General features: G+C 44.9%; 1 protein-coding gene and 1 long non-coding RNA gene across 5 annotated transcripts in view; one reads left to right on the forward strand and one right to left on the reverse strand.

Annotated features, from left to right (window-relative positions):
- Eif4e3 (eukaryotic translation initiation factor 4E family member 3) overlaps positions 1 to 3,953 on the reverse strand; it is a 417,079-nt gene extending 413,126 nt beyond the window's left edge. For all 4 annotated transcript variants that reach the window (XR_005972187.1, XR_005972188.1, XM_041630166.1 and 1 more), the window contains exon 1: positions 3,781 to 3,953. Coding sequence is in view for 2 of the 4 variants with exons in the window: in XM_041630166.1 (XP_041486100.1) it covers positions 3,781 to 3,905 (125 nt within the window). In the remaining 2 variants the exon portion in view is untranslated. The remainder of the gene's footprint in view (positions 1 to 3,780) is intronic.
- A 106-nt stretch (positions 3,954 to 4,059) lies between these two features.
- Positions 4,060 to 14,077, forward strand: LOC121432318. The gene is made up of 3 exons (XR_005972189.1): positions 4,060 to 4,913; positions 9,283 to 9,434; positions 12,929 to 14,077. It is a non-coding gene; the product is annotated as an uncharacterized LOC121432318 (long non-coding RNA).
- Positions 14,078 to 24,423: the final 10,346 nt, after the last annotated feature.

The raw sequence follows: 24,423 nt of genomic DNA on the forward strand, positions 1-24,423 counted from the left end.
TTTCATATCGAGCTCATGTCTAAAGCCAGGTGTGGTGGCTCATGCCTGAAATTCCAGCACTCCAGAGGGTTAGGCAGGAGCTACAGATAACCAGGGCCAGCAGAAAGAGTGAGTGAGAGGCGAAGTCTTAGACTTTAGTAAGTTTGCTAAGGGTCATTAAGACTACAAAATTATAGCTATGGATCGAACAGCATACTTATAAAAGAAGATTTAAGGATCAGACAGAAGACAACATTGAGATGCTGATAGTAGGATGGGGATGTGAGGCAACACGGGGGAGCAGAAGAGGAAGCCGCTGGAGAGAAATCAGCCCCATTTGGAGTAATCAGGAGAGCATCCAGACTGTGGACCTCCTGGTTCTTGGCTGTATGTGTCTAGACTTGAGAAGAGAACTAAGGTTTACCCATAGATGTGAAAGAGTACAATGAGCCACCATAGGAAAGCACAGTTGCTGTGATAAGAATTCAATGCCACCGTGAACATTACGTCAGGTCTAGAAGCCAAGTGAGTGACAGGATCAGAGCTATGCTCTCATAGGCTCACATTCTAGAGAGAGACCAGCCACTGGTGAAGATTATAAAGACAAAATGTAACACATCAGGGACACACACGGGGAGGCATGTGTGCCCTTCCACATCAGTGGTCAGGGAAGGTCTCACTCAGAAGATGACAAAGGAGCAGAAACTGGAAGGATACCAAGAGCAGACTTAGTGAGGTAGTCCAGACAGCGACAGCAGCAGGAGCAGCAGCAACACTGGCAAAGGCCCGTGCTTGGGATATCAGAGAAAGAGCGAGGCAGCCAAGGAGTGCAGGGCAGAGGCAGGAGGGAGGGCAGCCAGGCAGTAAGAGTGCTCAGTGGGAGCTAAAGAGCGTAGTCTCCAAGTTACTCTTCAGTTTCTATGCTGGGCAAGGATAATGACAGCGCCTCCAGGATTTGGGGGCTCAGAAGCTGGAAGGATAGAGACGGCATTAACTGTTAACTGCTCATATCTAAGCTCAGAAGACCCCAGGGGACAGCTGTGCGAGCAGCCAAGAAGGCGGCATGGTGCATGGGAAGTGGTGCATGGGAAGTGGTGCATGGTGCATGGGAAGTGGAGACCTGTGGTGTTCTGTCATCTGCCCCAGCAGGAGCTGCAAGCCAGCCTAGAGCCTGAGTGGCAGCCCTCCCTGTGCAGGGCAGGCCCAAGGGTTGGGTCCTGTGAGAAACACAAGGAAGGAGGTCGCCATACAATGACCAGGAAACACACAGAGACACTAGTGGGAGTAAAGGCAAGAACAGAGGGGACAGAGGATCTAAACACCTACTGAAGGGAAGAAGTCTCTTCATCGGGTGTCCTGACCCACATACTGACATCTTTCGTCACATAGCCCACTGGTTTTCAAACAAGTAAGGACTTCATGCATATAACTTCTAAAGGCTCCTCCAATTTGCCTAGTGAGGAAATGAACGTAGGATGTTGGCTTCCTAATACTGAATTCATATCAGCTGTTCTGTAGACCGTGATGCATGTGTATGCATATAGAGGCCTGGGGTCAACGCCAGGTGTCCTTCCTCAGTAATGCTGTCTGCCTTGGTCTTTCCCAGATAGGGTCTCTCACTAGGCTGGAGCATAAACCAAGTGAGGATAGTCTGGCTGGCCAGTGAGCACGAGTGATCCACTGGTCTCTGCCTCCCCAGTGCTGCACGAGTACTTGTGAGACTACAAGCACTGCGTGAGTACTTGTGAGTGCTACACCACTATGCCTGGGGAGCGGCAGGGGAATGCAGGACCTCCCGTGCATCTTACCAGCCCAGCTAGCTCCTCTGCCCCATCAGTTGACACTAAGCTGTTACTCCACGCCAGGCACCATGGCTCACAATAGCCCTGTGTGACAACTGCCACAGTCGTACTCCCTTAACAGTGGAGTGCAGCTAGGTGAGCCTGGGCAAGGTGATGGTGGGAATTGCTAAGAAGAAAGCTCCAGGTGGCAGGGCCTTTGGATGCTGTGTGTCTCCAGACTGGGGGAAGGCTGGGTTTCCTGTGGGGCTCTCACCCCACTCTCTGCAATGTCACTTCCCTGAGGGAAAATCCCAGCTTCTAGAACTTGAGATTTTCACAGCCCTGAGTGTGCCTGCAGGCGGGTGGAGCATCTATAAATACATAGAGTCTCAGAGAAGTAAAATAAAGTTCAATAAAAATTATGAGATGATGGATCAGGCATAATGTTGAAACTAGTTATAATTTCTAAATGAATGCTGCGTCTCTATTAAAGGTTCAGGCACTACAGAAAGAACACATTTCATTTATTGACTTTTTAGAGGGTGGGGGAGTACAAATCAATATAAGACATAATTTGTGCTTTTATTAGAGCTTATTCTTAGGGCTATTCTCTCTCTGCCCCAGGGCTAGGAATGGAACCCGGGGCCTGGTTCGTGATGCACCACGTGCCCCACCACCAAGATACACCACCAGCCTACATATTGTGTTAAAAGACATTAGATGCTTTCGTATAGCACATTTGGGAATACAGCATTGATACCTTAGACTAGTCCTAAAATGTGTCACTCTAAGTAGACTAAATCTACCGAAGGTGGAGTTCTCTCCATCCTGGTCATCTTTCTCCTGGTCAGTCTGAAGTTTGGACCAGAGGCCCAGGTAACAACTGCACTGTAAAAGGACTCATTTGCAAACAAAGACATGACTTCACTTTGCTACTGACTGCTAAACCCCCAAATCACTCTTGTTATGACAGTAAAATGCTGGAATCTCCGAATGAAAGTGAAAATGTTTTGCAAACGAGACTCACCCCCACCCCCAACTTCTCTGGGTCCCAGGAAAACAAACTGGCTCTAGGTGTCAATTCTTTGAGGTAGGTGCTAATCCATTAGGAAAAGAAATGTCTTCACTTAAAACAGCAGTATCATTTAAAAAGAAACTGGCTGGCATTTGGTGCTAAGCTGAAAAAACATTAATTAATTAAAAAAAATATCAGTGTAGACTGTAAGACGAAGTCTCTCCGGAAACTGTCACATACATTTCCTCCTAACTCAGAAACTATGGTAGACACAGTTTTTACCAAAACTTCCCACACACTTTTGGAAACAACTTGAGCTATCATTACTCACACAGATGACAGGTGTTAAGCTGACAGGATATCCACGCATCTATCCACGCATCTATCCACGCATCAAGACTAGGTGTCCTACTACCACTCAGGCACAGTACTAGGTGCGGGACTCTGCAAACATTAAAAGTCTGCCCCTGCTCTGTGCATCTCGCTCAGGGCAAGCAATGGAGGGCTGGAAACAAAGTGAAAATAAGTTGGAAGAACTTATTTTTACTCTGGAAGAACGCGATGGCGTTGAGCACTGTGAAGAAAAACAAGGCAGGATGGAGACTCAGGACGGTAAGAGAAGTTTCTATTTTAGACAGGGATGCCGCTGAGGCCTCTCGGAGGCGAGGGCACCTGAGCTGTCCCCCACAAAGCTGTCCTGTATCACTGAAGCCCCTGCCTATTCCAGACCCCCCCGCCTGGGCCAGAGGCGCAGGTGCCCGCAGCGAGGTCCCAGCCTGGCCGCATGACTTTTGACTGCAGTCGCCGCGAAGGTCGCAGCAAGCCCAGCGCCTCGGGGGACACGCGGGTCAGCCTCTCCCGGCCAGCCGCGACTCTGGGCCAGGCGGGCTGGATACTATCCGGGGACGTGCGAAACTCTGGCTGCGCCCGCGCGAGAACCCCCCGGCAGCAGCGCGCGTGGGGCGAGGACGCGGTCGAGACAAAGCGGCGGGGCGCGGCCCTCACCTGTCCAGCCAGAAGGTCCAGGGCGAGTGCAGCGGGACGCCGCCCGCCTCGGGCCGCAGAGGCGACAGCGGCAGGCCGAGAGGCTCGCCAGCCCCGGGGGGCGCGGCGGCCGGGGGCAGCGCCATGTTCTCCGCCGGCCAGGCCGCGCGAGGACCCGAGAGCTTGATAGTCTCCCAGCGCCAGCCCCGCCCCGCGCCCCGCCCCGCCCCGGCCGGCCTCGGCCCTGCCCCAGCCCAACAAAGGCCACCCCGCCCGGGCCGAGCAGGGGACCCGAGGGAGAAGAACAGTCACCCGGCTGACCGCACAGCTGGGACCAAGGGCAGATGGAAGGTCTGGTCAATGGATCAGTGCGGATGGAGTCTCAGAGTCCAACATTGCGAGCGAGGAAGGAGAGTGGGCTTGACATACCAACAATCTGAAGACTGGATGGATGGGAAGGCTGGCAGATGGCTAGAGGAGGCACAGAGGGATGGAAGGGCAGATGGAAGCACAGTTGGAAATGGCAGATAGATGGAGAGAGGACCAATGGCCGAACAGATAAAGAGGCTCCAGCGTCTGAGAGTGCAGAAACAAGGTATTTGACAAAGATGGAATCTGGCAACTCTGAGACGGTGGAGTATTGAAGCTTTGCATACGTAGTGGTGAGAATAAAGTTGCCTATCTGTGTGTTTAAGGGGCCAGGGCTATCTTCCTTCCCTCTCCTTAGAGTCGGTCAAAGTTCTTCAGGTCTGCCTCCAAGCATGGCAGAGGAAGGGGGAGGAAGCTGCCGTTCTGTACATAACAGCCTACACATGTGAAAATCCAGGAAGTCACTGTAGCCATCAGACTCCTGAGTTCACAATAAGAGGAACCCTCTAACAAGGCTCCTCCTAGGCCTCTGTTACTCTCTCCACAAGAAAGGCAAAGGCCTGGAAGCATGCTAGGAGCCCTGGACAATTCTTTAGCACACATTTGAAGATAGTACCTTTCTGGCCTCCGATAGCTGAGGACACGGCGTTGGTCACCCAGTCCATTTTCTACTTGACAGCATTCATTTTGCGTTCTGCTTGAGGGAGAACATGATGGGACGGGGGCTTTATAGGTTCATGTTGTTCTGAACCCAGGACCTCAGTCTTCCGCATGAACTCGCCAAGGTAAGATCAAATGACAACAGAATATGATGTGTGCTTTGCCATCCCTTCTTGAAATGCAACTTCCAGGTAGTGCAAGATTCTGAAAATTTGACTATCTGATCGAGTCTTCCATCACTGAGGTCCTAGGATCCACCCGACCAGATGCATCTGTTGCCTGATCTCGCTTTAACCTTTCCACAAGAGCACATACACAGCATTGATAGAGCCTTTCTGAGAGCTCTATCCTATTAGCTTGTGTACCCCATCAATAATGTGATGCGGAGGGTACCGTCCACCCATCTTATATATGTGAGACAGAGTAGGCAGGTTAACCTACGGTCATATGACTAGAACATGGCAGAGCCGGGGTTTGAACTCTAGAGTTCAGGGTTTCCACTGCCAGGCTCTTCTGCCCGTCTAAATAAAAAATAAAGGTCTAGAGAGTGAAAATAAGTCGTAGAAGAGAGAGGTCTTTTTCCTTCCCAAGGCGATCAATCTGCCTCCCAGAGGAAACTGCTGCTCACAGCTTCTGGAAAAATACACATCTGTGTATACAAACATACATCTCAATTTATAAACTGTATCTCCCAGTCTTTTTATAGAGAAGAATATGCATTTATCATCAATGCTGCACTTTCTTTTCTTATTCAACATTATGTCTCTGAACATTTTTCCATATCAAAACATACAGATCTACCTCACCACCAGGGTGTCACCAGGACTTATTGTAAAGACGTAGCCTCCAACAGTATGTACTTGCTAGCCATTTTCTTTTCTAAGTTCACTTCACCATGGGCATCTTCATAATTAAAACCTCATCTGTACAGGCTTACTTCAGAATGAGTTCGGGGGATGGGGACAGCTGCCTGCATTTAAAAATCTGATACATGTTGCCAAATCGTACAAGATAAGCAAATATCCATGCATGTGAGATATAAATAGCTCCCGACTCTGAGGACTCAAACTTACTAAGTGACATTTATCTGTATGAAATTCTAAGATGTCAGTAGGAAGGATGGCTGCTTTCTAATGATCGGAACTAGCCAGACTGTCGCGGTTTGGTTCTTCCTCATCCCCTGTGACAATCACTCAGCCAGAAAGGTCTAGTTTTAAATGTCTATGCGCAGTTCCTATAAAATAAAAAGTCACATGATAAATCCCCTTCTAGGATTGGAAGAAGTCTGAAAGTTTTTCTGCATTATATATTACTCTTTTGCCTTAGCTTCTAAGGTGCTCAAAATTACATTAGTCTCTACTTATCCTATAATGGCCTAACTGTATCTTATATTGTGAAAGCCTGAAATCTATACGGGAAGTCGGTGGTACATAATGAGTAAAATATAAGTGGCCTCAGGTGAGTAAGGAATTCAGGCAGCACGACCAAGGCAAGGAGAGGCGACGGCGAGCACTCCTGTCCCCTTCCCACCGAGCACATGTTGATTCTCGACATGCTTCAAAATTATACTTCGCTGAAAACAAATCTGGAACATTTTGCTTGTATTCCTCGCTTCACAAGTAGATGGCAGGAGTCAGAACCTCTGGGTCGATGAGGCACTTGGGGTTCCCCTAAACAAACGCACGGCTATGGGAAAGGAAACTCAAGGCCTGGGGAGGTGAACTGACTTACCTGAGACCACTGCTCTAGGACATTACAGAAGCAGAACTAGGATGTGGGTCGCTTGAGGTCCAGGCCAAGGTGCTCTCTCATTGCGTAACACACAATGCAGATGCCTTGGGATGGCAGAAGAGAGGAGAAGGTGACCCCACAGCCCCTAGCAACAAAAACAACAGAGAGGACTTGAGGCACTCATAAATAATTAAGCAATTAGCTGCAGCAGTGACTCCCCTCCCCTCCAGTATCCAGTCACCAAGGCAACTTGGGCAGGGTGCCTGCTGGTTGCCTGGTAACAGTGTGGTCTGTTCCCCTGACATGCTCCCTAAGCATCAAAGGATTTGAGAGCTAGGAAGAACCTTCAGCAGGGCTCAGCATTTCCAACCCCTTCGTTTTCCAAATGAGGAAATGGAGGCCCAGAGAAGCTGGGTAACTTGCCCAAGGTCACACAGCTGCTCAGAGGCACAGCCAAGCTCCATTTCCAGTGGCTTTCCACTAGTGTACCAGGGATGCCCCAGGAGGACTACAGATGAGAGAGAAGCTCTTTTTATGGTTCCTAGAAGAACAAGAGAGTCGAAGCCAGTGAGCAAGCAAGAAAAAGACAGAGACCTTGGGTGCTTATGTGCAATTAGCAGGAGCTGGTAATCCCATCAGCCCAACTTTCATCATCACCATGGCAACATGGGTGAGGCGAGTGCTGGTTGCCTAGTAACAAGTGGTCCTCTCTCTTCCACTCATATCCGACTCCCTGGGAGGCACAGAAACAGTAGAATGTTGGAGTTGGCAGGGAAGGAAAGGCAAGGATGCTAACTCAGTCCCATCCTTTGAACAATGAAGGATGCATGGAGAGACTGTGCAAGTCATACCGTTGAGGGCAAACTAGTGACAGTCCCTTCACTTACACATGCTGTCACAGCACCAGGAGGTAAGCCTTCTACTCCAATGTCAGAAAGCGAGTGTAAATGTCTGGTGGTTTCTTTGATGGGAGACAGTTCTATCGTGCGTCTACATAATGGGAATGCTACCCACAAAACTCAGCACAGAGTAGATCCCAGCAGTTAAACGTGGAGTCTCTGAGGCTAAAAAGTCCGAGTCCTGGGTGCCGAGATTCCACATGTGAGCAATGGGCATTCTAAGCCATTGATCCCACAAGCCGTCATTAAACGAGAAAACGTGCACATCACAGGGCAGTCACAAAGATGCCGCCAATATTCCACCCAGTAGAATGCTTGCACATCTGCTCTGCAAATGCCACCATCCTAGGCTCTTGAGATCACCAGTGAACAATATAGACAGGAGAAACCTATGTCCCAGCGACCAGGGTGTATGCAAGTATACGGCTAGATCTGGAGTCACAGATTAAGTGTTTGTTGGATGGGTACAGGCCCTCTGTAGTAAGGAGCCCGCTTGTTTGTCCCAGCCACCAAGAACTGAAATAATCACACAGAAACTATACTTAAGTCACTGCTTGGCCCATTAGTTCTAGCTTCTTATTGGCTAACACATCTTAATTTAACTTAATTAACTACTAATCTGTGTATCGCCACGAGGCTGTGGCTTACCTGGAAAAGTTCCAGCATCTGTGTCCGGTGGGGCTACATGGCTTCTCTCTGACTGTGCCTCCTTTCTCCCAACATTCAGTTTAGCTTCCCTTGACTACCTCTATTCCCTGCGCAGGCCCAAGACAGTTTCCTTATTAACCAATGGTATTCACAGCATACAGAGGGGAATCCCACATCAGCCTGCATTGGCGATATGCTGTTTACATTGCTGGGCTCCTTCTCTGAGGCTAAGAAGTTTCCTGTTTATAGCTTGTGGTGCTTGCTATAAATACCTGGGCCTGCTTCCACCTAGGAATGCCAAAGAAAAAGGATGTCTGTGGCCACTAGGTGGCGGGCCCCAGACTCTCCAGACACAAGGTGAAAGAAGACACAAGCCTGGGGCATCCACCTGCAAAGAGCCTCCAGCAAAACCACAGTTGCTTGATTTTAAAGGCATAGCTTTGAGGGGTGGGGGCATGAAACTAGTTGGGGACTCTAATGGGGCGAGGGGAGACTACAGTGCACGTTAACAGCAGAGGCTGTACCTGGGTTTGAACTAGGATTTAGCTGCACTCCACGGACATTAAACTTGCTAGGCCCATATGTCTCACCCAAGAAAAAGAGATGCTAACATGAGTTCCCTTTGGTATGAGTGTCCTCTTCATAAGCTGCACACAGTAAAAGCTCAACCAGTGTTATGGACCTCAACCACTGTTAGAGGTTCTAATGGCCCCGAGGGTCTGGTTCTGAGCGGCAAATGAAAAGAGGTGTAAAGGAAATCGTACTGGACTTGAAGAATGTGGTCTTTTGATCACTGAGCCTAGAAAAATGGGGCAACGAAGTCAGGGCATTCTGAACTCCATCGTCACCCATGTGCCAGTTGTGGGCCATGTCCTGTCTTCTCCACACCTTCTGAGTTGGTGCTCCTTCCTTCTTGAGGATGCCACCCACTCCTGCTCCTCATTTCTTGAGTTTCAGCAAAGAACAGAAAGAGCACTAACTACACTCCCTTGGCCAGCCTTCCGACCTCCAACCCATGTCTTCTGAACAACAGACACAGCAGCCTAGGTCCAAGCCTCCAAACACCGATTCCATGACAGAGCTGTCCTCTTTCCTGAGCTCAGAACTTCTCCAGGGCTGCACAGTACCTGTGCATCTGTCCCTTTATTGACCATCCCTCTGCTCCTCATAGCTTGCCCTGTCTCTCACTTCACCTTCTGTTGGTTTTTTCTTTCAGAGCCCATGCCACAAGCTTCCTGAATCTACTACAGTGCATCTACCACACTGGAGTATCTGGACCCTGAGGGGAAGTCTGGGACCCTCGTCTTCCTGTGTCTGTCCCAGCACACTGCACAGGTCTGCCACCTGCTGGCACACCACCAAGATTTGGTAAGGAACTGAAAAAGGTATATAAAGGATGGTGAGAGTCTTGTTCTCAGTGTCCACTCCTCCTCCTGTCCATGGATAATATTTTCACCTCCTACAATGTGCTTTGTTTTATTCCTTCTTTGTTCAAGGCCCCAAATGGCCTCCTCTCCCTGGCTGAGATCTGAATTCTCCAGTCCAGCATCTGAATCCTCCGTACCTCCTCCCACCTTTCCAAACACAGTTGGAAGTTTATTTCTAAATGTATGTGGATATATACTCGTGTGTATATAAATAGAGGTGCATACACATACCTCTATTTACATATTCTTGGAAATATGTAAACATATATTGAATATATTTGAAAATATACACAATCCAAGCAAACTCGCCTCTATTCCCTTGGTGTGTCTAAGCTTAGCCTTAACATGAGAGAGAGAGAGCTCATGGGGACAGGCCTGGCCCCTTCCCAATCCTGCAGCCCAGTTCCCAGCATCTGCCTAGCTCATGGGAGAATCAGATCTACTGGTCTGGTTTGCCCACTCTACACTTGGTCCCCACAATGTGGTGCTGACATCTCCTCCATACCTGAGACTTTTTCTTTTTGCCATTCACAATCTCTAACCACCCTCTGAGGGTCTGGGAAAATTCCATTCATTGTGTGAGATACAGAGAGATGCAGAGGATTGCCAAGCAGGGACACAAAGTATTCAATTTAGAAACACTTACACTGGCTGCTGGGAATTAACACTGTTTTAGTTGTTGCTGTAGAAATAAGGGTCATGTGCCTAGCCGTAGGAACTTCAAGGAAGGAAGGAACCTGTGCTGTGACTGCATGGTGGTCTGACATTGTCATTCTTGCTGCTGGGGCCAGTCTTTTAGTCTTGGTAGATGGGATAAACATGTTCTCCTTTGCCCTGTTGGAGGCGTTGGCAAAGGCCGCATAGCTATTCTATGAACTGCTCATAGAATATTCTATAGTTCATAGCTATTCTATGAACTGTTAGTAACTTTAGAGTTACTAAGTCTTCTGACCTTCTTATTTGCTCAAGACTGTGCTGGTTTGAGCACTGAATGGTATGTCCTAGTATCCTGCCCTGGAAAACCTAGCAAACTGAAGTAGCTGATCAGCTAGAAGTAGCCTGTAGGTCAGTTAGTCGAAGTGAGAGCTTGCCTCTGAAGACCTCAAAAAAAAAATACTATAAAGTAATATTTATGGCGAGGCACTTGAAAATGTCTGAATAGTGACCCTGCAGGAGAAGGATACCTTCCTTCATCAAAGCACCTGTTTAAATATCCCGATAAATCATGTGTCTTCTTTCTCCCCTTGGTGTGGTGGTGGTGGCATGGGTGTATGTTAGTGTGTGTTTATATAGGTTCACATATGCAGTCCCAGTCCAGTCCACCTTTTCGAGATAAGGTCTCTCACTGGAGCTGGTCTCAATGATTCAGCTAGGTTGGGAGGCCAGAGAGATCCAGGGACCTCCTGTCTCTGCTCAGATGTCCGTGCTCAGATGCTTATGTAGATGCTGAGGATTCAGAACTTGTTTGTTTGTGTGGGCAAGTACTCAACGTCTGAGCCATCTGTCCAGACCAGTCATTTACTCCTGAAGAGTTGAGTACACTAAAGCTTGAGGATTCACCATTTATGGGCAATCAATAAGTTAAAAAAAATAAAGCAGGATTTAAAATAAAGCAACATTTAAAAAAATAATATAACTGTGCAACATTTTCAGACCTGTAACTTCCCTACTAAGTGCTAATCATGAAGACGCTGACAAAGAGTTCAGCTGGGGGAACCTCTACGTTAGGAAGTCTCCTGACCTGGGGCAAATATCAACAAGAATGATAGATACAGAGAGGCCTGATGATGTCTCACTTGTTTTTACTTCCCTCTTTACATAATATACACATACTGTTACATTGTGGGTTGCACCATTGCTTTAAAAGTTTCTTAGTTACTCTCAGAGGCTATCACCCTGTACCTATTAACAAAGGAGGTCTGTTACAAAACATCATGTCTGATAGACAATGAGATACCTGGTGGCCCTCTGGTGACTTCATATTGAGTTTTTCAGGCCATAAAGAACTGCTATGGTTGACAATTATTTGGGGATACCAAATAATCACTTTGTTCTCCCAAACCCAATAGACCCTTCAGAACTAGACTGAATACTCCCACATTTTTGTTCAATTCCCTGTATTCCTAAAATGCCCAAGGGTCATGTTTTCTTACCATATTGAAGTTAAATATTTTATGTTACATTAAACATAATCTTGTCGATAAAATGTAGGGCTGTTATTTCTCAAATTTTGAAAAAGCATTGTTAATGATGCAAATAATTCCCTATTTTTTATTTTGAGAGAAAATCATTAACAGCACTTTCTTTTCAAGAACAGAATTTAGCTGTAGGAGGACACAGACCATTCATAAAGACAGACATAAATTAGTAGCAGAGAGAGGAGCTTCCCGTTTAGAGAGTCCAAATGGAAATGAACAGTAGACTCATTCCTTCACAGATCAAACAGCATCTTAATAAGTTGGGGCATTGTGGCTGTTGATTTAATTTAATGGGAAGATTCCAGAAAATGACTATGACTTGACCGTTGGCAGCATTCTCATTTCCTATGGTCATCGGCATTTGCCTGGGGAGGCCTCTCCTTTCATTCTGGAGGAGATTCACCTCTAAAATGGGCTCGAGACCCTAACTCTCAAAAGCAGCCCATGTTAAAAGTAGGGGGAAAAGACCTGAATAGAATTAAATTGTCAGAATGATGAAAGTGGTCAAGTCCTTTATCAAAGACAGAATCAAAATACTTCTTTTACCAGGCAATCTGGTAAGTACAGGTTGTCATGGAAACAGGACGTATTCCGATTATAGGAGGAATGACATTGCTCATCTAACTAGGTGTTCATCTCTTCTAAATGAGGAGAAATTGTTGTAGCTGAAATCCATTATATTTCCTTCAAATCTGCATTAAAAACAATCATTTTCTTTCTTTTATATAGGAATGCACAGACACAGAGCCCCTCTCTCATTAAACAGAGAATTAAAATTACTTCCAAAAGAATTGGTGTGTAAATAAAAAGACATAAAATGAAAATGAGCCCTGTAATATAAACCCATCACTGTGAAGCTGGAAGAGTGGGAGCCAGACAGTGAAATATAAAGCCTCTTACCACTACAGGGCAAGCTCCTCTTCAGTAGCATTAGCAACTAGTTTGAATAGCTGTCTGGAAGTTAAGGTGACTTGCTAACAGGTCGCATGTCAGCCCTGAATTCCTAGTGGATTCATAAAAGGGAGGGAATGCTGAGCTGGGTGGCAGTTTCGCTCCTCATCCATGGCTGGAAACATGGAGTGCGGGCTGTTTATACAAGGCAGCCTGAAGATCTTTCTCGATCAAAGCAACCGAGAAAAACAATGTTTCTTTTCTTTGTCTTTTCCAGGTGAAAAATAATTTCTCTATCTCTCTCACAAAAAAGGAGAAATATTTATATGTGGGTTTTCTTTTTCAGCTATGCACAGGTCTCAAAGCATCCCTGGTGCGGGCACTCAGGACAATAATAACATATTACAATAAAAATAGAAACAGCACCAACATATATAAAGAACACTTTAAACTCAACATGAACATGAATGACCTGACTAGAAAGAGAACAAACAGTGGACATCTCACTGAAGACATACAGGCAGCAAGCAGCATATGGAAATATGTTCAACATCCTATGTCACTAAGAAACCACAAATTTAAACAATGACATAATTTATTAGAATGACTATAACCTCAAAACTGACCCCTGATACAAACAAATGCTAGCCAAGATACGGAGCAGCGGGGACTCCCATTCATTCCTGGGCCTGCTGAATGGTACAACCACTTTGAAAGAACCCTCAGCATCCTACGAAGCAAGGAGTCCTCTTCTCAGAAGACCCAGCAATGGCTCCCAGTTCTTTATTTGAGTTACGAAGCCACAGACAAACGCTTACAGCAGCTATACTCGTGACTGCCATAAGTCAGATGAAAAGGAGGCCTTCAGCGGGTAAGTTGACAGTACTGACCACTAAGAGAAGTGTGCTTGTTTTTAAATCATTAAAAGACATGGAAGAACATTAAGCACACTTTATTTGTTGAAAGAAACCAATCTGAAAAGGCCACACTCTGTGTGAACCCAAGTCCATAACACTTTGGAAAAGGAAACTATGGGGACAGTTAAAGATGAGTGGGCTCATGGAAGGAAGAAAGAGATGAGCAAGTAGTACACGGGGACTTTTACAGCAATGAAACTATTCTCTATGTTACCACAATGGTGGACACATGTCATTACGTATCTGCCAAAACTAGCAGACGTTAAACCAAGAGCAGAGCTTAAGGTGGTTATGTGTGGCGATGGTCCAACAACCGTTATTTCAGAGGATGCATGATGGAGGAGGGTCATCTGTCTATGTGTTACTTCCATTGTTTAATAAAGAAACTGCCTTGGCCCTTTGATAGGACAGAAAATTAGGTAAGTGGAGTAAACAGAACAGGATGCTGGGTAGAAGGCAGACGCAATGATTCTCCGAGCCGAGAAGGACGCAGGTTAGAATCTTCCCGGTAAGCCACCACCTCGTGGTGCTACACATTAATAGAAATGGGTTAATCAAGATATGAGAGTTAGACAAGAAGAGGCTAGATATAATGGGCCAGGCAGTGTTTAAAAGAATACAATTTGTGTGTTGTTATTTCGGGTGTAAAGCTAACCATGCGGGAGCCGGGCAGGACGAAAAGCAGGCCTGCCCACAGCTACGCTCTACAGATGCACTCTGGTGTGAGACAAGGCATTAAGGGGAGGGATGACATGCATATGGAGGAAGACCCCTGTATTTCCCGCCAAATTTTGCTGTGAAGTTCAAATTATTTTAATAAGTAAAATTGTCAGCACGACAGTGTGTGCCAGAGGATATTCTGAAGAAGCAGAGGCTGGAGGATCATGGATCAGAGGCCAGCCTGGTCTGCTGTCGAGATGCCACAGTGGGTAAGAGAGTACTTGCCACACAAGCATGAAAACCTGAGTTTGGAGTTCCTGGTAAATTCTGGGTTAACTTGAGCACTGTTACTCCAGCCCTGACAGGCACAGACAAGTAGATTGTGGGAGCATGTTGTTTAGGAAGCCTAGCCTCCTCCCCCCAAAAATCAAGATTCAGTAGGAGACCAAATCTCAAGGAATTATGGCAAGGCACCCAATGCCCTCTTCTGCATTCACATGAGTATGCACAGGTGTGTGAACACACACACACACACACACACACACACACACACACCTCCATTTTCACCAGGACTTAGCCATCCAAGTTTTGTACTCACTTACATAATCCACATATTAGCTTATTGGGCAAGTAACATTACCCTGTCTGATACACTGGAGTATCCAGATTTTAATACCATTTCCAACATGTAGCAACAGATGGGGTCTTCAAACTCAACTCCCTGCTTCCAAGCCTGTGCTCTAACACCTGCCCATTCCTCCACATGCCTCCCTTCCTTAAGTAACTCTGTGTCTTCTGAGCTCCTGACTTGGTCACGTATTTCAACTGTGTCTCTGGGCATTTGAAACAGCATGGCGGAGGAACACACCTCTCTATACCTGATGAACGTGGATACCCACCCTCTAAACAGTAGAGGACACATCAGGCTACAGGGTAAAGAAAGTTGTTATTTATCATAGACTCAGTTGAGTCATCTGCTGTTGGAGAAGGATTGTTTACACATCGTAAGCCCACAGATACAATCTCAATTAGTAGGACTTGATGGTATGGCTCAGTGCTTGCCTGGCATAAAAGCGGAATGGGGAAATATATTCAGAGTTCATTTATAGATTAGATTTGTGTAAAAATTACATTATGTTTTCAGCATATTAAAAAAATCAATCAATTAATTTTTAAAAATCTCAATGAAGCCCAAGCACAAACAAATGAAAAAAAAATCACACCAAAACATAATCAAGTAGCTCAATACCAGAAAAATTATGTGGAAAAGAGCACGAGCAAAGTTAGAGAGTTCTTTTCAGAGAAGATAATTTGGGTGCAAAAACAGTGGAACAAAAGAACAACGTCTGCAACTTAATGAGAAGATAAGGCAAGACTGCCCATCTGGGACTCTGCACCAAGCAAAACGCTGTTCAATTGCAAAAGCGAAGAAGCTTTACCAGAAAGACAGTGAACACGCTTTCCCAGGTCTTCTCGTCCAGCACACCAGAGCCCTAACTGCCATAAGTAAACCACAAGATGACAGTGAGGCTGGGCAGGAGGCAGCCTCGACACCTGGAGCTGATATGGCAGGATGCTCCCTAGGTTTTCCTCTGCTTCCTACTCCCCACTCTTGGAGCTGGAGATACTGGCACCCAGAAATGCCCCTGAGCACAGAAAAAAGAGTTGTAAGAAAGGGCTTTCTCTAGCCAGAGGACCAGGAAGGGAGGAGCTGGCAAGAGAGGAAGCTTACAGACAACACCACCAGCCGAACACAAAGGACACAGCTGTTACTGTGCAGCCACCCGAGCCAGCAACACCAGCGGGGGAGCTCAGATACTGAAACCCAGCAAGCAGCAGCATGAGCGAAACAAAAAGCGGGGCTGAGGAAACTGCAGTCTGTAAAGCGGTAATGAGCTCGCCTTGCTAGTGTGAGTTCAATCCCCAGAACCCAGGCAAGAAAGAGATAGGAGCGGTGGCCTATGTTTGTAATCCCCGTGCAGGGAGATGGTGCACGGGCAGATATCTGGAATATCTGTCAATCATTCTAGAGGTGGAAACAGGTTGACAATGGCACTGTCTGGCCAGCCAGCTTAGCCTACCTGTGAGTTCCATGCCAGCAAGGGACTCCATGTCAAAAAACCATGTGGACTGTGCCTGAGGAATAACAACACCCAAGGTTGATCTTTGACTTCCACAGGTACACACACACACACACGTACATCCACTCATGTACAACACATACAAATTAAAATAATCATAGCCCAACAAAATGCTGTTTACAAGACACTCTTCACCCACAACAATGTAAAAGGGAAAGCAACGGAAGTGACTACATTAATGTCAGGGAATGCAGAGCACAGTTTATTGGCTACAAGGAAGAGAACAGCACACTGGGAAGTATCCCCTGGCAGGACGATGTCTCAACCTAAATACCTGTGCTCCAACAACTGGGCTCCAAAGCCTTAAGATACATGAAGCTATACCTGATGGGCAGGAGAGGAAACAGCCACCTACAATTACAACCGGGGATGTGGGCCTCCCACTCCTGGTAGAAGGAAGGAAACCAACAAAGGTACAGAAGGAAAGAACAAGACCAGCCAGTATGACCTAGCTGATATACACAGCATTTTTACAGACTAGACAATATTTCCAATGGCTCAATAAGACAAAGTATGTATTAAACAATAGAACAAGCCTTATGATATTTTAAAAATATCAGTAACAGAAAGGCAGTAAGAAAATTTGGGACCTGGGGAGACAGTTCAGTCGGTGGCTGATGTGCAGGCATAAGGACCTGAAGGACGGCATAAAGCAGGGTTCAGACCATAAATAACCCAAGCTGATCCTGAGAGCCATTGGCTTCCCAGCCCAGCCAACTCAGTGAACTCCAGGTTCACTAAGAGTTCCTGTCTCACCAAATAGTGGAGAATAACTGAGAAAGATACTGGATGTCAGCTGCCCGCCTTCATGTGCACACAGGCATGGACACCCCTCCCACATGTCCACACTCCCACATCAGTATGTGCATAGATCACAGACAGACAGACAGACAGACAGACAGATGGGATGTTTCCAAATGCTTGAAAATTAAACAGCTTTCACAGAGAAAAGTAGCAATTAAATTGAAAATATACAAAAACTGGAATTAATGTAAGGCGAGAAAAATCTGTCAAAGCAGCTGAGTCACTGCTGAGGGGATTCATAGCATTAGATGCCTATACCAGAAAAGTGAAAAGACCTCCACCAACAGCATAAATCCTTCCATCAAGGGACTCAAGGCTGGGCATGGTGGCTCACACCTATCATCCCAGCACTCAGAAGCCCAATAGGCAGGGGAATCCATACAGAGTAGCCAGGCCAGTCTCAGACCCTGCCTCCTAAAAATAAGGATGTGTGGAAGGAGGAAGGAAGAGAAGAGGGGGGAGGGAGTCAACCCAAAGCAGACAAAAGAAAAAAAAATCAAAAGCATAAAAACATAAAGAAAAAGCAACAAAACTTACTTAATGTGGCATTCATAGAGAAATTAAAAAAAAATCAAGTTAAAAAAGCCAGGGGAAACAAGGAAAGCTATTTTGAAGTATGCCAAGGGCTAAAAGGTGTCGTCCCCAGGAGATGAGCACTATGAGAAAGCCACCAAGCCTTTCCGAGGAAAGAACACAAGCCCACAAGTGGTATTTAGAACTTCTCTGGAACAGCGGTGGGTTGTGAGTTTCATAACAGAAACCTGTGACAGCCACACACAGGCGATGCTTGGGGATGCTATGGGTTCTTTCGCAGTGCGAGGGGAGGCTGTGAGAGGTTACAGATGCATGCTGTGACCCTAAGGAAAATGCTAACATCACAGCCAAGTATAGCAAATAATCCGACCAAGGCTCTAAAAAGAAATCGAAAGAAAGACCGAAGTTCAGAAAAGGAGAGCAAGCAAAGCAAGCAGAAAACAAACAGCAAGAAGACGGATTTAAATGTTATGGTATCAGTAGTCTCATTAATGGAAACAGACCATATTCCAACTGCATGGTAGTGGCTGGTGAACTGGATAACAAACAAGACTCAGTAGAAAGCTACCTACCAGATGTCATTTGAAAAAAAAAAAAAAGTCAGTTAAAAATTAATTACCATAGTTTTCAACTGTACAGACATGAGTCTTTTCTCAGTTTTATTTATTGTAAAAGAGTTTTATAGCAGGAAAACACTCAGAATATGATCAAAAAACAAGAAACAAATCAATGTAACTTTTATTTTTACCTGCAATTTAGGCCTGGGATCTCAATCTTCTCCTCCTCCTCCTTCTTCTCTCTCTCTCTCTCTCTCTCTCTCCCCCTCCCTCTCTCTCTGCGTGTGTGTGTGTGTGAGCGACCAATGCATGTGCATGTGTGTGCACGTGTGTGACCAATACATGCACAGTCCTTTTGCTCTAGCCATAGTTTTTCTCATGTCACGCCACATAAGAACGTGTGAGAACTAAGGATGTTTGTTTTAATAGCAGCAGTGAAGCTCACCAGTGACACAGAAGCGCCAGGGCCCTGACAGAAGCTCTCTAGAATGCACAACCCAACGGTTATCAGTCAAGAAGAAATATGGTGATCCAGAGTTAGAGACTTAACACTCCTCTCGCACTAATCAATAAAGTAGAGAAACAAACAGAAAGATTTTACAAAATGTCAATCACCTTGATCTGACTGACATTTATGCAGCATTCCACTCAATATACACATAATACATTATTGTCAAATGCATGTGAAGTTTATTTTTTTTAACCAAGACACAGCATATTCCAGGCCATAAACCTGGCGCCAATAAATTTAACAGAGTTTCAGCCACATAAGTATTTTCTCTGCTGAGTAGAATTATCAGAGGGACATTAGAAGCATTCTGCAGTGATAAATTCATGGGATGCTCCTTAAACAATCAAGGACAGAGTATGACACACATATGAGAATAAAGGCCTCAAGTCAAGGGATTCGGCTTCCATGTTAAACTAGGAAACAAAACTGAACACAAATTAAGGAGAAAGGAAACTACGGTCAGAGCAGAAAACAATAAAACAAGAACAACACCAGGAAAAAAAATCAATGAAACCAGTACGTGATTCTTCAAGGTTTTAAACAATGGATTAAGTTCTAGTTACAGCACTTGGAAAAAGCAAGAAGACACAAATTACCGATGTCAGAGTTGAGATGAGTAACATCAATATTGTTTTCATAGATACACAGAAGGTAATGCCACTGAGCTAGTAAAACACAGGATAGGAACAACTCCTTGAAAGACACAAGCTATATTATTTAATAAAAAAGAAACAGATATTTAGAACAGCTATGTATTTGCGAAAACAAAATTGGAATATAACTAATCATTCCTAAAAGAATATTCCCAACCCAAATGGTTTCACAGGCTTATTTTACACAGCACATAAGGAAGAGAAAAAAAACCCACTAACCTCATATGAACTCTAGAAGAGAGAGACACAGACACAGAGAGAGACAGAGAGAGAAAGAGAGTATAAGTACTTCTCTATTAGGTCAGCTTTACCCTGAAGGGGAAAAAAAAACCTCTCATGAATATAAAATCCTAAACAAACGTTAACAAGCATAGCACATGCAATTCATAAGTGGCAATTCTTCACTACAAAGCGGAGTTTATCTTGGAAACCCGTGACTGACATACCATGTAAGGGTCAGTCGGCACACTTGACAACAAACTGGGACTGTAAGTGTGGGCCGAGTGAGATGGCTCAGTGGTTTACGGTACCGGTTGCTTCTTGTATAGGACAGGGGTTCGATTCCCGGCACCCACATGGTGACTTCCAAACATCCATGACTCTAGTTCCAGGGAAGCAGACACTATATTCTGACCCCTTCATATAGTGCACATATATACATGCAGGCAAAACGCTCATAAAGTAAATAAATGTAAAATTCTTAAAGCACTACTAATAGATGCAAAGGAGAGATCTGTTATAACCTAACATTTCTACCCAAACTTTAAAAAATGGAGGAACTCCCAGCAAAGTGAGGGAGCTTCCCCACACCCAGGCATTTACAAAACCTTACAGTTAATGTTATTCTTAACGGCTACAGACCAAACCCTTCCCCAGTAATCAGGAGGAGATCAATGAGGCCTGCTCTCACCACCTATTTAACAGAATGTGCGAGCTGATCCCCAAGGCAATGAGGTTAAGAAAAAAGAAAATAATTTCTAGATTGGAAAAGAAGTTAAAATCATCTTCAGCCACAGACAATAATCCATACATAGGAAACCTAACGGAACTTCCCCAAAGGGCTACTAGAGTGGGTGAGTTTAGAAGTTTCAAAACCAGGAATAATTTACAAAATTCAATCCAGTTTTTTATATATATACTGGAAGGGGACAGCTCTTGAAATGCTATTTATAGTAGTTTAAAAACATGAAATGTGGCAGTGCACACCTTTAATCCCTGCACTCGGGAGCAGAGGCAGGCGGAGTTCTGCAAGTTCAAGGCCAGCCTGGTCTACAAGAGCTAGTTCCAGGACAGGCTCCAAAGCTAAAGAGAAACCCTGTCTTGAAAAATAAAAAATAAAAATAAAGAAAAACATGACATGCTGACAAGTAAATCTGACAAACAACACAGATCTGTGTTTGTACATGGACAAGCACAGATCTGTAAAGACTCAAAGGTCCTGGGTTCACGTTTGTTGCTGTGGTAAATATGTGGATAAAAGGCAACAGAGGGGAGAAAGGGTTTCTTCAGCTCAGAATTCTAAGTTACAGCCCATTGCTGGCAAGGAAGTCCAGGCGGGAACTCAGTGTCTCACACACAGTCCAGCAGAGGGAGGAAAGGCATGGCCCTTTGCTTTCAGTAGCTCAGCTAGCTTCCTTTATGTCCATACAGTCCAGGGGCCAACCATGAAGTGATGCCATCATTCAGGGTATGTCTTCCCATCTTATCAACAGTCTACAGGATTTCCCACAGACATGCCCACAAACCAACCTGATCTAGGTAATTCTTATTAATACTCTCACCTCAGATGACTCTTGGTTGTGTCAAGTTAAAACTAAGTAGCTCACCAGCAATGCTCGTGCGCCCCTTTAATCCCACACCTTTAATCGGGAACAAGGCAGAACAGGTGGATCTCTGTAATTTGAGCCCAATTTGGTATACAGAGTGAGTTCCAGGACAGCCAAGGCTGTTCTGTTACACAGAGAAATCCCGTCTCCAAAACAAAACAAAAACAAAAACAAAAAAACAAAGCAGCTCACCAAGTAAATGAGAAGCTCCTCCTTGTTTAGGAGGAGACAATGCTCTGAAGATTTTAATTATTCATTGCATGATCCCAATTAAAATCTCAGCAGGCATTTTTGCAGAAGTTGATAACTTTATTCTCAAACACATATTTAAATAGTAATGACTCAAAAATAACCAAATTTTGGAAAAAAAGAATAAAACTGAGTAAAAAGAACACTCCTTTTTAAGGTTCATTGTAAAACCACAATAATCGATGCAATATGGCATTAAGATCCTGAAATAGATAGCTGGGACAGAGAAGAGAGTTCAGAAATAGACTCACAGATGATGGACAATTAGTTTTTGACCAAGATATAAAAGCAACTAAATAACCAAAGGTACTAGATCAACTGAATACCCGTGAGGGTTGGAGGGAGAAGAACCTTTAATCTGTACTTCAGACTATATGTAAAAATTAATTAAATGTGGAACATAAAAAAAAAACAAACCCAAAGAAAAACATATATAGATCCACTTGGGAATTGGAAACAGGCAAGATTGCCTAATAAAATTAGGTGCATGGAGGCAGGGGTGGGGGGAGTAGAAGGAAGGGGAGAAGGGGAGGGTTGAGGAGAACTTGAGGGAATGGGATAGTTGAGATGGAGGAAGGACAGATATGAGAGCAAGGAAAGAGATATCTTGATTGAGGGAGCCATTATGGGGTTAGCAAAAAACCTGGCTCTAGAAAAATTCCCAGGAATCTACAAGGATGATCTCAGCTCAGACCCTAAGCAATAGAGAAGAGGGTGCCTGAACTGGCCTTGCTCTGTAGTCAGACTGATGATTATCTTAAATATCACCATAGAACCTTCATCCAACAACAGATGGAAACAGAGGCAGAGACCCACATCAGAGCACTGGACTGAGTTCCCAAGGTCCAGTTGAAGAGTGGAAGAAGTGAGAATATGAGGAAGAAAGTCAAGACCATGGGTTCACCCACTGAGAGAGTTTGCCTGAGCTAATGGGAGCTCACTAACTCCAACTGGACTGGGAGTGAACAAGCATGGGAACAAACTAGTCCCTCTGAATGTGGTTGACAGTTGGGGCAGACTGAGGGGCCACTGACAGTGGCACTGGGATTTGTCTCTACTGTCTGTACTGGCTTTTGGGGATCCTATTCTCTTTGGATACACCTTGCTCAACCTAGGTGTAGAAGGGAGGGCCTTGGACTTGCCACAGGGCAGGGTGCCTGGTCCTCTCTTAGAATTGGAGGGGGAGGGATGGAAGGGTGTGTGGAGGGAGTGGAGGGAGGGAAGGGAGTGGGAATTTGGACTGGTATTTTTTTAAAGTAATAAAATAATAATAATTAAAAAAACCAAAAACAAGTAAACATAAAATCAAAAAACTATTTGAAGAAAATATAAAAGAAAAATCTTTGTAACCTGGTTTACACAAGAATTTGTCAAAACTATGATCCCTTTAATAGTCAAAATAAAAAAAATGAGACTTGAAAAAAAATAAAATCCTTTGCTTTTTAAAATACATTAAAGGGGTTGGCATGATGGCTCAGGTGGTAAAGGCACTTGCTACCAAGCCTGACAACCTGAGTCTGTTCACCAGGAAGTATATGGTAGAAGGTGAGAAACAACTTCCACAAGGTGTTCTCTGACCTTCACACATGTCCGTGGCACCCGCGGTACACACACACACACACACACGAATGAAATTTGTCAAAAGTCAACAAAGAACCAAAATACATACAACGAGAAAATACATGCACTTATATGAAGTATGCTTACTAGGAAAAACACTCCTAAGACTCATGGGTCATTGTCCGTACACTTAGTCCTAGGTCAGGGGCATTGGGTGACTGTGCAGAAAAAGGACACCATGACAGTACCCACTGGGTTTTCCTTATCACACAAAAGGAGCTCTAAGGCAGTTCGATTTCAAGCCACAAAAGCTACATCTATGACATAAATAGCATTCAAAAACATGATGGTCCTCAAGAATGCCAACTCTCAAAAGTCAGTAAGAACACACAGTCTTGTTCACAATATGGGCAAAAAATGCATTAAGTTCATCAGTAAAGGATATATAAAAATGGCAAATAAGCATCAGAAAGTTATTTCCAGCCTATATAGCTATGCTATCAGCTACATCTAAAGTCTTTCAGTGTTGACCTCCCAGGCATCTTTTCGGGAATCGTCCGGCATACATAGAGCACACGAATATGAGGCTAAAAGAAAAAAGGAAAGATGTGAGCTACACTGTCTGGGAGCTCCGATACACAACTAGGGAACAGAATGCTAGGGAAGGGATGAGACAGCAGCAGAGTGGCCCAGACTAGACAGGAGTGATAGAAGGAGGGAAGGAAGGTGGCATCAGGAGGCTTTCTGAGAGATGCTAAAGCTTAATGCCATCAGGGACCTGAGTTGTTCCCACTATGTTCTACCTCCTAAAGCCTAAACTCCATTTCCCATACAACCACACTATGGACCAAGCTTCCAACACTGGAAGGCTTGGGAGTGGAGGAACGATGACATACAAACCAAATCCAAAAGCACAGCAACAAACTAGAAAAATCCACAATTAGTAGTATCCTGAATGATGGACCTCTCGGTTCCATAGCTTAAAACGCTTTCAAAGAATGTGCCACAAAAGCTACACCTTGGAAAATATAGATGATTGCATATTCCGTGCACTATTTAATTGTGTGTATGTGTGTTGGAGGGTACATCTATATGTGAGAGTGTGCATAACATGTAGAGGCCAGAGGACAACCTTGGGTGTCATTCCTCAGGCACTATCTACCTTGTTTTTTAAGACACCTTCTCTCATTGGCTTTGAGTTGCCAAGTTACTGTAGGTTAGGTTGGCCAGCCAGTGAGCCTATCTCTGCTTCCCCAGCAATGGGACTATAACCATATATCACCAGGCCCGGCTTTTTGACATGGGTCTTGAGCTTGAATTCAGGTCCGCTTGCTTGCGAGGCAATGACTTTACTAAATATGTTATCTCCCCAGTTCCTAGCTGGTTTATGAGTGAAGAAAGGAAGTGGAGGAGAAGATGAAGTGGCAGG

Source organism: Microtus oregoni, unplaced genomic scaffold, assembly GCF_018167655.1.
Source record: "Microtus oregoni isolate MIOR12 unplaced genomic scaffold, Mior012 000002F_ref0000024, whole genome shotgun sequence".
In the NCBI taxonomy this organism is placed as follows: domain Eukaryota; kingdom Metazoa; phylum Chordata; class Mammalia; order Rodentia; family Cricetidae; genus Microtus; species Microtus oregoni.